The 12,695-nt window shown below is 40.4% G+C and overlaps 2 protein-coding genes across 2 annotated transcripts in view; one reads left to right on the top strand and one right to left on the bottom strand.

The window, feature by feature from the left end:
• Positions 1-2,467: 2,467 nt before the first annotated feature.
• On the bottom strand, positions 2,468-7,185 carry LOC125772226 (keratin, type II cytoskeletal 3-like). The gene is made up of 4 exons (XM_049443693.1): positions 6,302-7,185; positions 6,144-6,214; positions 5,132-5,144; positions 2,468-5,061 (listed from the first exon to the last, which is right to left on the bottom strand). The coding sequence occupies exon 4, from the start codon at positions 4,255-4,257 to the stop codon at positions 3,610-3,612; it is 648 nt and encodes a 215-aa protein (XP_049299650.1). The 5' UTR covers positions 4,258-5,061; positions 5,132-5,144; positions 6,144-6,214; positions 6,302-7,185; the 3' UTR covers positions 2,468-3,609.
• Positions 7,186-10,401: 3,216 nt separating this feature from the next.
• The window catches only part of LOC125768522 (NACHT and WD repeat domain-containing protein 2), a 7,954-nt gene continuing 5,660 nt past the window's right edge, over positions 10,402-12,695 (top strand). The window contains exons 1-5 of the mRNA XM_049436289.1: positions 10,402-10,770; positions 10,893-10,981; positions 11,942-12,262; positions 12,332-12,476; positions 12,553-12,695. The exon at positions 12,553-12,695 is cut by the window's right edge and continues 726 nt beyond it. Coding sequence (XP_049292246.1) covers positions 10,668-10,770; positions 10,893-10,981; positions 11,942-12,262; positions 12,332-12,476; positions 12,553-12,695 — 801 coding nt within the window. The 5' untranslated portion in view covers positions 10,402-10,667. The remainder of the gene's footprint in view (positions 10,771-10,892; positions 10,982-11,941; positions 12,263-12,331; positions 12,477-12,552) is intronic.

The raw sequence follows: 12,695 nt of genomic DNA, 5'->3' as shown, positions 1-12,695 counted from the left end.
TTCACCTTTCCCCCCCTGTTTTTTGGCACCAGAATAAGGAAAAAGGGATTCTCCGGGTGTCGATGTCGATATGTGCGCCGACGTTCTTTTGAGAATAATTGAAATTTCCAACCAGCCAAGCTTGGAGGTCGACAAGAGCAGCACACGGGGCTTTCACTTATACCATGCTGTCCATTAATCCCGTTTACGTCCGACGGAGGTTCGCCAAGGTGCGGCTCGAAACGAGTCGCTTACACAGGAAGCAATTATTATTACTTGGCCCTATCAATTGATTGTTTTGGGATTGTATGCCGAACGTTATGGTAACTTTTCTTTTTTTCTCCTTTGCTTTGCTTTTTTTTTACCCAACTTTCGGCACAAAACATTGTTCCACCCGATACGATATGGTTCTTGTTTGTTTTCCAGTCTTTTCGTTAGTTCTTTTGGCAGCAAAGTATAGTGAGAGACGCTTCCACGGACTGGGTTCGTTATCCGCGGGTCCAATGTTTACATGTTTGCATAATCTTTATCAAAAAGGGGACCTTTTTAAAAGTTTCAATTATATCGCAATCGATTATACTTCCGATGTTGATTGTAGAGATGGAAAAAAGAAATTTTAAACACAACCCTTTACTTTTTTCAATCGGACAATGAATATTGTGAGAAATGGTTTTAAAATAAGACGACAATTTATCAAAATAAATTTAATGAAAAAAATAATTTGTTTGGTTGATAAACGGAGATAAATCGAAAAATGTATTATCCAATGCGACCTTGTCACATTTGGTTCTGCTTGTCTTGGTCTGCCATGGGGTGAATTCTTACCCCGTCACTAAACGCTTAGCAATTGTCGTGTTTGCGAACGCGATTCAGAAGAATTTCTAAGGCTAGCCTTAGCCTTTTTTGAGTAATTTGACAAAATTTATAAATAGATGTATTTTAATGCAAATTTGTTGAAGTGAACTTCTTTTCACTCAAATAATGCTTTAAATAAAAAAGAATAATAAAAAATTATAAAAATTATAAAAATTTGAAAATTTCCTTAGGCTATAGCCTTAGCTTTTTTTGCGAAATTTAGCAAAAACTTTTAAATTGGTTTATTTTAATGCCAATTGGTTGAAATAAGGTTCTTTTCACTCAAATAGTGCTATAAATGAAAAAAAATAAACAAAATAAAAAAAATTAAAAAAAACTAAAAATTTGAAATTTTCCTAAGGCTATAGCCTTAGCTCTTTTTGAAAAATATAGCAAAATTTTCTAAATAGATTTATCTTAATGCCAATTGGTTGAAATAAGGTTCTTTTAACTAAAATAATGCTTTAAATGAAAAAAGAACAAAAAGTAATAAAAAATTACTAAAATTTTAAAAAGTTGAAAATTTTCCAAGGCTATAGCCTTAGTTTTTTGTAGGGGAAATTTAGCAAAAAAAATTAAATTGATTTATTTTAATGCCAATTGGTTGAAATAAGTTTCTTTTCACTCAAATAATGCTTTTAAATGAAAAAAAAAATTAAAAAAATATATAAATTTGAAAGCTACCTTCGCAAACGCGACAATTGCTAAGCATTTAGTTGGGTACATTGACAAGCCCAGGTCACCAGGAAACTCAGTTCAAAGCTATACTCCTTCATTCAAAGCTGAAGCCAATCTCCGAGAGTTTAAGCCAGTAAGATCAAGCTTTACCAACGCCTGAGGATGTACAACTGATGCTGGAGCGTTGGCTTCCTATGCCAATATAATCTAAAACTCTTCCTCTAAATTCTACGAGCTGGTGGAGTTCATCGAATCGACAATACCTTAGAATAAGGCAGTCCCAGATTTCGCTACTGACTTTTTATTCGAAATTACTCCTCAAATGTCATGTCAATTCTACCTCTAAAAAAAAAGGATATAACTCCGTGGAAATACTGGAATTGACTAAAAATGACTTACTATTTTTCTCGGAAATCCTACGAACATCTACGAAACAACTCCATATGACGTCCGATCGGTCTTTTTTCAGAAGAATCATTCGTTTGTGATATAAATTTCAGTAGCTTATCAAGACTTTCCCTGTTTCTACCAGTTTCTATAGCAATTTTAATAAAGAATTTCGATATTCCAGTTTTTTCCAGACTTTTAGAGAGTTTTTCTTCAAGATTTCCTATGAGTTCTTCAGCAATTTTCCACGTATTAGGGTTTCGCACAGTTGGAAATGGAGAAAAGAGTCGTCCATATCACACTTTTTGTAGAAATTTCAAGGATCTCTGGTGATCGCGATACTAATGGAGCAACTTCAAACCTTAATCCCTCTGATCTCTGTCATTAATCCATTTTGAATAACTTTTGCCTTAAGTTTGCATATAGTAATAAAACACATTTTACTCCCAAAAATCACAAACTTTAAAATAAAATTAAAAAAAAAGAATTTTAGAGTAATCACAACAAAATGTCATCAACAAAAACCAACACACTTCCCAACTTTGATGTGATACAAAAATCACCAAAGAATGTTTATAACGTGCTTTATTTCTTCATTCCCAAATGGCTTATCATTTGTCGGCGAAGCTTCATCCATCATTTCACATTTTCGACCGTTGTCGTCCACAACACTCTAGGCTCTCGGGTTTACTCGGGTTTTATAGCTCGATATAAGTGTTACCAATGTATAGTGTTACGCTGCTAAATGGGTTTTTTTGTTTGTTTTTTATGTTTTACAAAGTTTCAATTACATTATTCTCTTTTTTTCCCTACGATAATATAGCCACACGGTTTACGGTTTACGGTTGTGCTTATCTGCAATACTACACCAGTATAGGGGGCCCCACATTGCCACATTGATTCATTTGCTTTGTTGCACCCTGCAATTCATATACCGATCACTACGAATATATATATTTATATATACCGATGAGTTGTATATTATCTAATCAGTCTAGAATAATCACCAAGGTTTTTCTTTTCAGCAAAGAGATGTTCTGTCTGTGTGTGTTTTTCTGTGTTTTTTGTTTCTGCTTCGTTAATTTTGATTATCTATTCTGAGATTACCGTTCGAGTTCTGTATCTGCATGAGTTGTTACCTCATGTGTCGGAATATCAAATGTTGTATTTAAGAATTATTGAGAATGTCGTACACATTCTCGGCCAGTTTTAAACATTTTATGATTTCGATTTTTCTTTTTGATAGGCATCAGTTTCGTTCCATTCTTTTCCCCAAATGTTCCATTTCAAGACAGCAATACAAATAAGGAAACAACATTTAGAAGCTCACCATTTTTTTTTTAAAGTCGCAACATTTTAATGTACTAACTTCGAACAAATCGAAAGTAAGCTTTATCGCCTTGGTTATGGAAGGTGTAATTTAATGAAAATGCACCAAAAGGAAAAGGAAAGTTTCTGCCATGAAACCCGATTCGTTACAAATCTATTAGCCTTTTTTTTGTTCGGGATATTTTTTTCTCATTAGTTCCAAAGTTCCACAACAATTCCCAATTCTTAGCACCCCTGTATTGCATCCCGTAAGATGTACGTATGAATCGTATAATCCTAAATGTTTAAGTCTTTACGGCAATTTATCGCTTATCGTATCAGTTTCTCGAAATGAAAGAACTCGTCCGCTGTAATTTTGAAATCTTTTTTTTTCCCGCGTTTCTACTCTTGGAATGCCTTTTTGTCTACGTTGTTATTATCGTCATGCATGGCGGTAGTACTGGTCGGTGAGAATGGTGCAAACTTGTGCTCCTCGTACAGTGTGCCGGGAGTTCCGGGTGGTAGCGGACTGTGGGTGTAGGCACGCGTATCAGCAAGCGCCGGTCCACCCGCACTACCCGAACCTGGCCGGCGCATCATCCAATCCGGACTGGCCATCCCCGGGCAACAGTCGTCCGATGTACCTTTGCTGCCGTTGTTCATCGCTAGTGCCCGCTCCATCTGGTCCTGATCGTCCAGCCCGAGCGTACTTCGTATGCGTCTATTGATGGCCTCGGCCGTTAGGGTGTAGTTGATCGGACTTAGCAGGTGATGACCCCCGCCGTATGGATCGAGCGTTCCGCCAGAACCTCCAGGTCCGTTTCCACCTCCACCTACACCACCACCACCACCTCCACCCCCTCCTCCACCATTACCACCGGGACCTTCGAGCATTGGACCTGGTCCAGCCATTCCTTCCACACCCCCAAACGCTCCCCGGAGGCTTTTCTCGAACGAAAGATATGCATTGTCATAGTAGTTAGCGGCAACGGCCGCAGCAGCTGCTGTGGCAGCGGCTGAAAATTTGCCCTTTTTTGGCCCCGGCACCATATCGCCGCCGGGCGTACCTTGAAAGAAGCCGGGCAGATCCGCGTGGCGGTGGGACCGCTTGCGGGAATAATCCGGCAGTGCAAGCGATCCCGCACCCGGATGATGATGGTGCGGATGATGATGATGATGGTGCTGCTGCTGGTGGTGGTGACCATGGGTATCAGCTCCCGGCGACAGGGGAGATGGTTGACGCAGGTCCAGCGTTTCGTTGTCCGGCAAGGCAGCGGCCCGGAATGCCGACACCAGCTGACTCTCCAGTGCCGCCGTGTCCGGTCTGCGGTTGCAAGATAAGAGGCGTGTAAATCGCGAAAGAATGAATGAGTGAGTGAAGACAAGCAAAACGAATGACCAATGGTTTTTTTGGGGGGGTAAGTTTTTTATCACACACTTTACACACACACACAAACACACTCCGCAGATGATGATGGTTCGACGCGATCGATGGTGCTCAACGATGTCCGACGGATTGCTCAATGGTTAGACAATGGTGGGCGAAGATAATTCTTCGCAATTGTGTACGATGGTTTCAAAAAGGCAATTCAAACAAAACAACGCTCCACACTGGTGGTGGAATCAATCAACCACAATTTACCTGAATCCCGCGGTGCCAACAGATGGTTGGCATACGTCAGACACACACACCATACTCACGAGAATTCGAGGCGGGTTCCATTCCGGTGCTGGATGGAGCTCAGTTATGCTTGTCCCTTTCCTTACTTACTGTTGTATGCGTTTCGTAACGCAATCCGTTCGTAACGCAATTGCACCAGGTGCTTAATCAACTGTGGACGATATTGAAGTAATCTTCCAAATGAAGCAAAAAACAAATCGATTAAAATAAGAAAAAAAGAGTTTCACTTTGCACACTACTAACCAGCATTCATTATCTGTGAAAAAAACGAGAAACAAAAATCGAATTTAAAAAAAAAGGTACTTCTTCAATTCATTGAATAAAACAAAACGAAAACTTATTCAACCACACTCATAGTCATATTTTAAATAAAAATAAATTTATGAATATCCTTCTGGGGCAGTTTAAAATTTCACCAATTCTACTCTTTAATTTTGTTGTTGGGAATTTAATTAACAGATAATAAACTAACTTTATTTTGAACTCCAATAAAACAACAGAAGGTTCACGCACATACACTAAACTTAGTTTAAATTTTAGATTTTTTTAACAGTTAAGTTTTTAAGTTTTTTTCTTCAACTTTTATACTTTTCTTATACTTTTATAGTTTTTTAACAATATAACTATTCAAACTGTGATATATAACTATTCTTTTCAAATTTGAAAACGTTAGACTTTGAAAACAATTGAAGGAATTGTTTAAGTAGATATCAAATTAGTATTTAACATGTTGCGAATAACATTTTAATATTTTGAAGAAAAAATTAACTGTATTTTGTCTCATAAACACTAATTCACATATTTTTTACATAAATTTAAAAAAAACATCATCTACATCTCCACAGAGGATTGAATGTCACAAACGTTTTGGAGTTATATGTCATTTTTTTGTTTTATACATTTTTTTTGTAAAAGGTTAAGTCAATGTTATAATAGCAAAAGGAGTTGCTATAAAATCTTTTTCTAATTACCAATTGTAATATTTTTATACTTTTCCATTTAAATACCGTAGTAAAATGAGATCATTACAAAATAAAAGAACTTTTCGAAACAACATTCCAACGTTGTTCATCAACAGCTACAGAATATCTTTATACAAATTTATACATTTAACAAATTTTGCTTAATTATATACTTTTTACTTACAGAATTAAATTTTTTTTTAAACAATTTTCTCCAGTTCTTCCTCAAAAACTTCTGAATATTTACTCTACACAGCTTACTTAGTACTCTACAGTTTTATTTAGTTACTTACCTCTTATGTTATAGAGTGATTGTTGATAACGAATATATTATTAAGAGGATATACCGTGCCCAATTGAACCACTGAAATCACACAACACACGGTAATATAATATTTCATACACAAATATTTTATACACTTTTAACAATATTTTCGGAATAATTACACACCTTTGCTTAATAACATTTATCAACTACTCATGAGGTTTTCAACTCATGCTCGCTCTAACCACCCAAAATCAACTGCAACTGAACTGTTGATCGTTTCGAAACGTGTTTTTTTGGCGCCATCCTTAACTCGCAAAACGGTTCGTATGATAAACCGGCCTAACCGGCATGATATCGGAGTCTACACTGACCACAATCACGCGCCATCGAACGAAATCCCACTGGCGGAAGCTGTCAAACTTCGTCAAACCACGAACACCCGAATGGGGAACTTTCCCCATCCAAATTGGTGGCGCATGGTCAATAGAGCCCCCCCGGTTTACCGAATGTATCGAAATTCCGAAATCCGAATCGGATCCGATGGCTAGGGTAAAGGGCATGAATGAGTCGTACGCCATAGCGCACCAACCCGATGCACTAACAAAACAAACAGCGCCACGTGGAGTGCAGAAAGATTTAACGATGCACCACGCACACGGCAAACCCAACCGAGCACTGACCAAGCGCGAATGCAACTCCTCCTATTGGGTTCTTTTCGTGTTTCGGATTTGTCACCTTTCGTACCAAGAAGCACCACCTTCTGTGGGCTGTCTGGGCTGGAGCTGAATGGCTATATAATATTATGCACATTTATTGTTATTATTTGCTTGGTCGGTTGTGTTGTACGATCTGTTTATATAAATAGAATGCGCATATGTATGGAGAACTAAAATGGAACCGAAGAACGTCCAAAAACGAAAACTGTTCGTCGACTCCGGTAGAACACAGTGATTGGGCGTTTCTCGGACACTCGCAATTAATGGCTCTTATAAACGGATGTAAAACTCCGGGTAGAGTTTTATTTGTAGCTGAACAATAAAACAATTCAATCCATAGTTTAATGGAGCTAAATCTCATTTACTTTCAAGCAAGCCGTTGGAGCCCAAGAATTAAACAATTATTTTGACTTATTTTTATAACATTTTCGTTGGTGTTTGAGAACTATCTCACAAAGAACTTGGTAAAGAATTTTAAATGTTTTTCAACAGAAATCATTCTTGTTGGAGACTTGAAATAATTTGAACTTGAAATAAGCTAAACCGCAGAAGAAATTATTGGGCTGTCTTGTTCAATTTAATATAAATAGGACCACCCAACTTTAGTAAACACATCAGGCATGTGTAATAGATGCAATACACCAAGAGACACGCACAAGCGAAACATAATAATTCTTTCGGAATTTTGTAATATTTAAAACATGAAAATGTCTTGTTCTACTTGCAAACAATTTTATTTACCTCCATTACCTCCATGTATTCCATTCCTTTCCTCCCAAAAAAAACACACACGAACAACACACATCCTTCGCTCGACAACCTGTGAATGAAAAGATGTACCGTCAGCTTACCTAATACTGCACACGTCCGAAAGCACCGATGTCAAAGTAAGGTCCAAAAATCCCCACGAGTGGTACGAGAGTTCCTCGGTTGATACAGCTCGATAGGTGCCAGAAGGAAGTAAAACAATCCGTTGGATTCGATCGCCCCAAAATGCCTGCCTGAATACTGCTCGAAAGCACCGCCAAACACAGACTGAACGCAGGGCCAGCACTGGCTGGTCGCTTTTTATAGTGTTGCTCGGTTCGGTTCCAATCTGCTCCCGTCTTCTCGAACCGTGTTGTTTGATGGCCGATTACGATCGTTTAAGCCAATTACTGCGATCCATCATCAATGGCAGCACTCCACCACCCCGAATGCAGTACCGTCCCCCAACGCTCCCGTGCCAGATTTACACCGGTCCGAATGGCTTCTGCACGGTCAGCACCATTCGCTGATCGTTAAGAGTAATTGAAAAATATACGACCGCACACGGGGTACCACAGTCGAGCACTATTACACGCGGTTAAATCTCCGGCCACTTCACAGATTAATGCACCAGTTCCTGTGTGAGGTGGGGTGAGTGTTGCAATCGAGCGTTGGCGTACAGTGTGACGAACATATCTTGCAATATACGCAACATTGTACAACAATTATAGAGCAAAATAAATATAAGGATGACTAGCTAGGTGGCGATAGGTTAATTTACTTTTTCGAGTATTTTTCTTCGTCATACTGTACCATTTGGCTCTGAGTTGTTGAAGCGCAGTGCAATGGTGTCCGAGAAGGCATTGGTTCAAACAATTTTTTTTTATATTTTGAAGTGAAGTTATACCCAGTGAAAGATTTCTTCCAGATTCGACGTTTAATTAACCAATACTCTTACTCTCTCTCTCTCCTTAGCTTAACGACCCCTAGGGCCACGGCGGCCATTTTTCGCTTACTAAACTATTTTTTTACCACAAAGCGGGATAGTCAGTCCTGACGTATATATTTACCCTTATATTACACAGCAAACGAACTGTGTTATTTCAGCGTAAATTAACCAGAGTAGCAGCAGGAGCTAAGACCTATCTGGAACTAGCGGCTACGGACGGGCGGATTGGAGCAGCAGCAACGAAAAGAAAGGCAGGAGGCAGCATCAGTAGCAGAGACAACTAGGAAGGATAAGGCAGAAGCAGCAGCCGTGACAGCAGCAACGCCTCAAATCTCACATAACCCATCTCGGAGGGATTGGCTTGTAGTCGCAGGCCCACCTTGAAGATGGGTACCTTCGGAAGGTTCCCTTCCCGTTTACATGCAAAGCGGTAAATTAAGTAGAAATGACTAGTTGGTAAAACAATGCAGCCCTGGGTGGTTGGTTGGTACCCGTTAAAAAATTGTGTATTCGTTTGATCTTTCCTTGTTTTAGTTTTAACTTGTAGTTTTAACCCAACGACATCCGAACCTCGCAGGACCAACTGAGGAACTTAATAACTGTTAGAAAATTTGATGTGACTCTTAAAACAGATATACCTACAGGATTCGGATTTCATATTGATGAGAATACCTGTAATTATTCGGACACACTGCGAGATATAAACCTTCTCATCGTTACCCCTGACGCATGAAGCAACAGGGAAGTGTTTGCGAAGAGCCTTACCGTTTTACATGTTTTGCGCGGGCGATCGTGATGGATTCGGACCCAACTTTGCTATTTCCGGCGGAGGCTTATTCTTCAACTACAGTGACATCTGGTCCATTCGCGGTGTGGTATCTTTTATGGCAATTCTTCAACAGACGGTTACGGCAGGATACTATGCGTTTACCGATGTGACCAAGTACGTGAAATGGATCAAGAAGCATATGCGCTAGACGGGTAATCAAACGGAGAGAGGTGGTAAAATAGAGTTGCTGCCATAAAATCCTTAGACTCTGGGCCCTGGGGGATAATTAACGCATAATCGAATAGAATAGATCCTGATCCTTGATGGTAGGGTGAGGAGTCACTTTACTCAGTTGTGATACGAATATTCGAACTCCAATATCCCGCAGAGTCTCTTCAACTAAGTAATACCGTGTTTTCTCAAGTTTTTCCCCATAATAATAAAGCAATCATTTGTTGGATTATGGGTATGAAAATATAAACCTGTCCTACTTAATCTGTCCGACACTGTATCGTCTAAGCGCTCAGAACAATAGTGTCAAATGACAACACAAACCGCAATGCAGTACTATTACTACAGTATACACTTAGGCCGACAAAAAAAATCGTTGATAGAAACCGGAACCGGTTGGAAACATAGCAACCGGGCATGCCAATGCTTTATTGACGTAACTTTTCACTCTCTCTCCAAACTTCAACTGTATCGGAATGCATTCGTCGTTGCACTTTCTAAGCAAACTGGCATACCCTAGTACCGGTGGCCGTGTTGCACTGGCGCACCACACCAATAGCATACTGGGGGGGCCCGTAGTCAAAACAAAAATAAGTAAACATTGTCCCACCCCAAAAAGACTCAACATCGTCCTTGCATCAGGACACCAACCAACCAAGCAACAAAAAAAAAACCCTCCCACCATTCCGATATGCCAACCAACCGGAAGCCAATGAAAGTGAAAACAAAGCACCTTTCTTCCGACACCATTTCCCGGCTGTCAGTGTGTTCGCATTTGGTTTAGTAGGCAAAATGCCGGTACGCCGCCAAGGCACTAGAGTGTGAGTGTATTTGGCTTTTTATTCGCATAAAGCCAAAACACCATGGCAACGGACCAACCGGATGGAATGGTTTGATCGAAACGCAATACCTGCAGTTTTGCAGACCGCGCTGGTGCTTTTTTGGTAACCAGTGCCAGTTCAGTTTCCGCTCAGTGGTACGACAGCATTAGAATGGTCGACACCTGTTCTGAACCGTGACACATCTAGCCGTGGAAAGTTATCACAGTTATCCGTTCTCCGACAGTGAATATAAAAGTGGTTCTAATCTGGTGAAGTGAGTTTTCATTTTCTAAACCGCAACACACACCGTGGCACAATGGATGACCGCACGATTGACACGATTTTTGCCGGTTCGATGGAAAATCTGCCACCGGTTAGTTCGAAAATTGTGCGCATCTTTACCAGCTCGACGTTTACAGGTACGGTTACGTAACCACCGGGGAGTTGACCATGCTGAAGGTTATTGAAGGGTTTTTTTTATGACGCGTCGTTTCGATTTTCTCTTCATGATCGCGGTACGGTTTTGGTTGAACCTGGGCAGATACGACGATGGAAAGAAACAACCTGATGGCGAAGTGTTACCCAAGAATTAAAGATTACTGCCGGGAGAAGCATGGCTTGGAATTTCAAGTGAGTACACTTCAATATGATGCGTAGTAGAATCACAACCGTAGAACATCCTAAGAACTAGAAAGTCATTTTTAAAACAAATCTGTTCAAGATGTCTTCAATCGAAGAATATAAGTGAAAAAAAGGCCCAGAAAATAAAGCTTATTGATTTATTTAGTAGGCCGCGAGTGTCTTCATTTGCGCCCCCCCTCCCTACTATCCCTATATCCCTACTACTACTACCAACTCACCTACTGCGACGGAGTTTAGATAAATGTCTAGCAAACATAACAATGTGACAGGTGAGCGAACGTGTTTGGATGGGGCACCGCCAACACTAGACAAGCGAGAGCGTTTGTGATGACGGGGGGGGCGCCACTAACAAATGACGTCAAGAGCTCACTGACGGAGCTGTCGCCTTTATTCACGGCGCCAAATGTGGCCTCGAAATGGGTCAATAGTGTTTTGTGGAGTTGTTTGAACTTTACCCGACTGCATATACGCTTAGCATGCGCAACCTATATAACGTGGCATTTTGACATACTAATAGACAACCCAAACCACCCCCAGGAGAGTGTGTGGATTTGTTTATGACGTTGGGAAATTACGTTTTGCGTTTTCTTTTTTTCCAAAAAACGGTGGGATTTAGTTTGTCATGAAGCAATCGCCGTGGTACGTTATGATTTACTTACACTGCTTCATTTTATGGGTTATCACTGTGCGGTTTTACGAGCGAACTTTGTCGCTTCTATAAATTTTGCTGCCAAAGATGGCGTGCGTCACGCAGGTTCTTACATAAAAGCGAGAGAAGAATTTGACTGCTAATAAATAGTTCCCATCCTATTGCAGATATATGAGCTAACACTGGCTCATTTTTTTGAGCTGAATGAATATCCTTTTATTTTAATTTCGATGCTTCATACACCTGAAGTATTACCCATATTGAGGAATCCTAAACCTTTTCATCCATTCCTCCCGTAGGTCGTAGACATGCGATGGGGTGTACGAGACGAGGCTACGGATGATCACATGACGACCGAACTATGCATGCGTGAGATTCAAAACTGTCAACGCCTTTCAATGGGGCCCAACTTTGTCGTTTTTCTCGGCCAAAAGTATGGCTATAGGCCCATCCCAACGTATATTCTATCCTCCGAACTGCAGCTTATTCGGGACGATCTCGCCTCGATGGGAGTCGACGTGACGTTGCTCGATCTGTGGTACAAAAAAGATAGCAATGCCGTACCGCCCATTTCGATTCTGCAACCCATCTCCTCCATCTTGATCAACTTTAACAACAAGGTATGGATGGATACTAGTAGTGGAAAGTATCCTTTGCAAATGTCCCTACATGGTGCTTTCCATTTGTAGCGAGTCCCGAAACTCCAAGCCGAAGATCAAGCCGTCTGGTGGGATACGCTGACGAAGATGCAAAAGTTGTTCCGCAAGGGTGCAGCTTCGCTATTTGCGCAGGGTAAACTGGACAAGGATCAAACGCACAACTATTTCATGTCAGGTAGGGAAGAAATATACCACGAGCTTTAACAAATGGCCAGTGTTTCACCAATGCAATGGATCCTCTTTCCTTACAGTCACGGAGCGCGAAGTCATCAACGGTGTGCTGAATGTGAAAAACACGAAAAACCATTGCCTAGCGTACATTCGCTACATCAACAATATTAACCTGCAGAACCTGAAGAAGGCATCCCTGTACGTGGACATCCTGAACCGGAGT

The sequence above is a fragment of the Anopheles funestus genome, chromosome 3RL (genome assembly GCF_943734845.2).
Source record: "Anopheles funestus chromosome 3RL, idAnoFuneDA-416_04, whole genome shotgun sequence".
Lineage (NCBI taxonomy): Eukaryota > Metazoa > Arthropoda > Insecta > Diptera > Culicidae > Anopheles > Anopheles funestus.
The sequence above is the reverse complement of the archived record's forward strand: the minus strand, read 5'-3'. Positions and strand labels throughout refer to the sequence as shown.

Bases quoted from the DNA above. Each gene is read 5' to 3' on its own strand.
- LOC125772226 (XM_049443693.1), bottom strand. From the start codon at position 4,257: ATGGTGCCGGGGCCAAAAAAGGGCAAATTTTCAGCCGCTGCCACAGCA.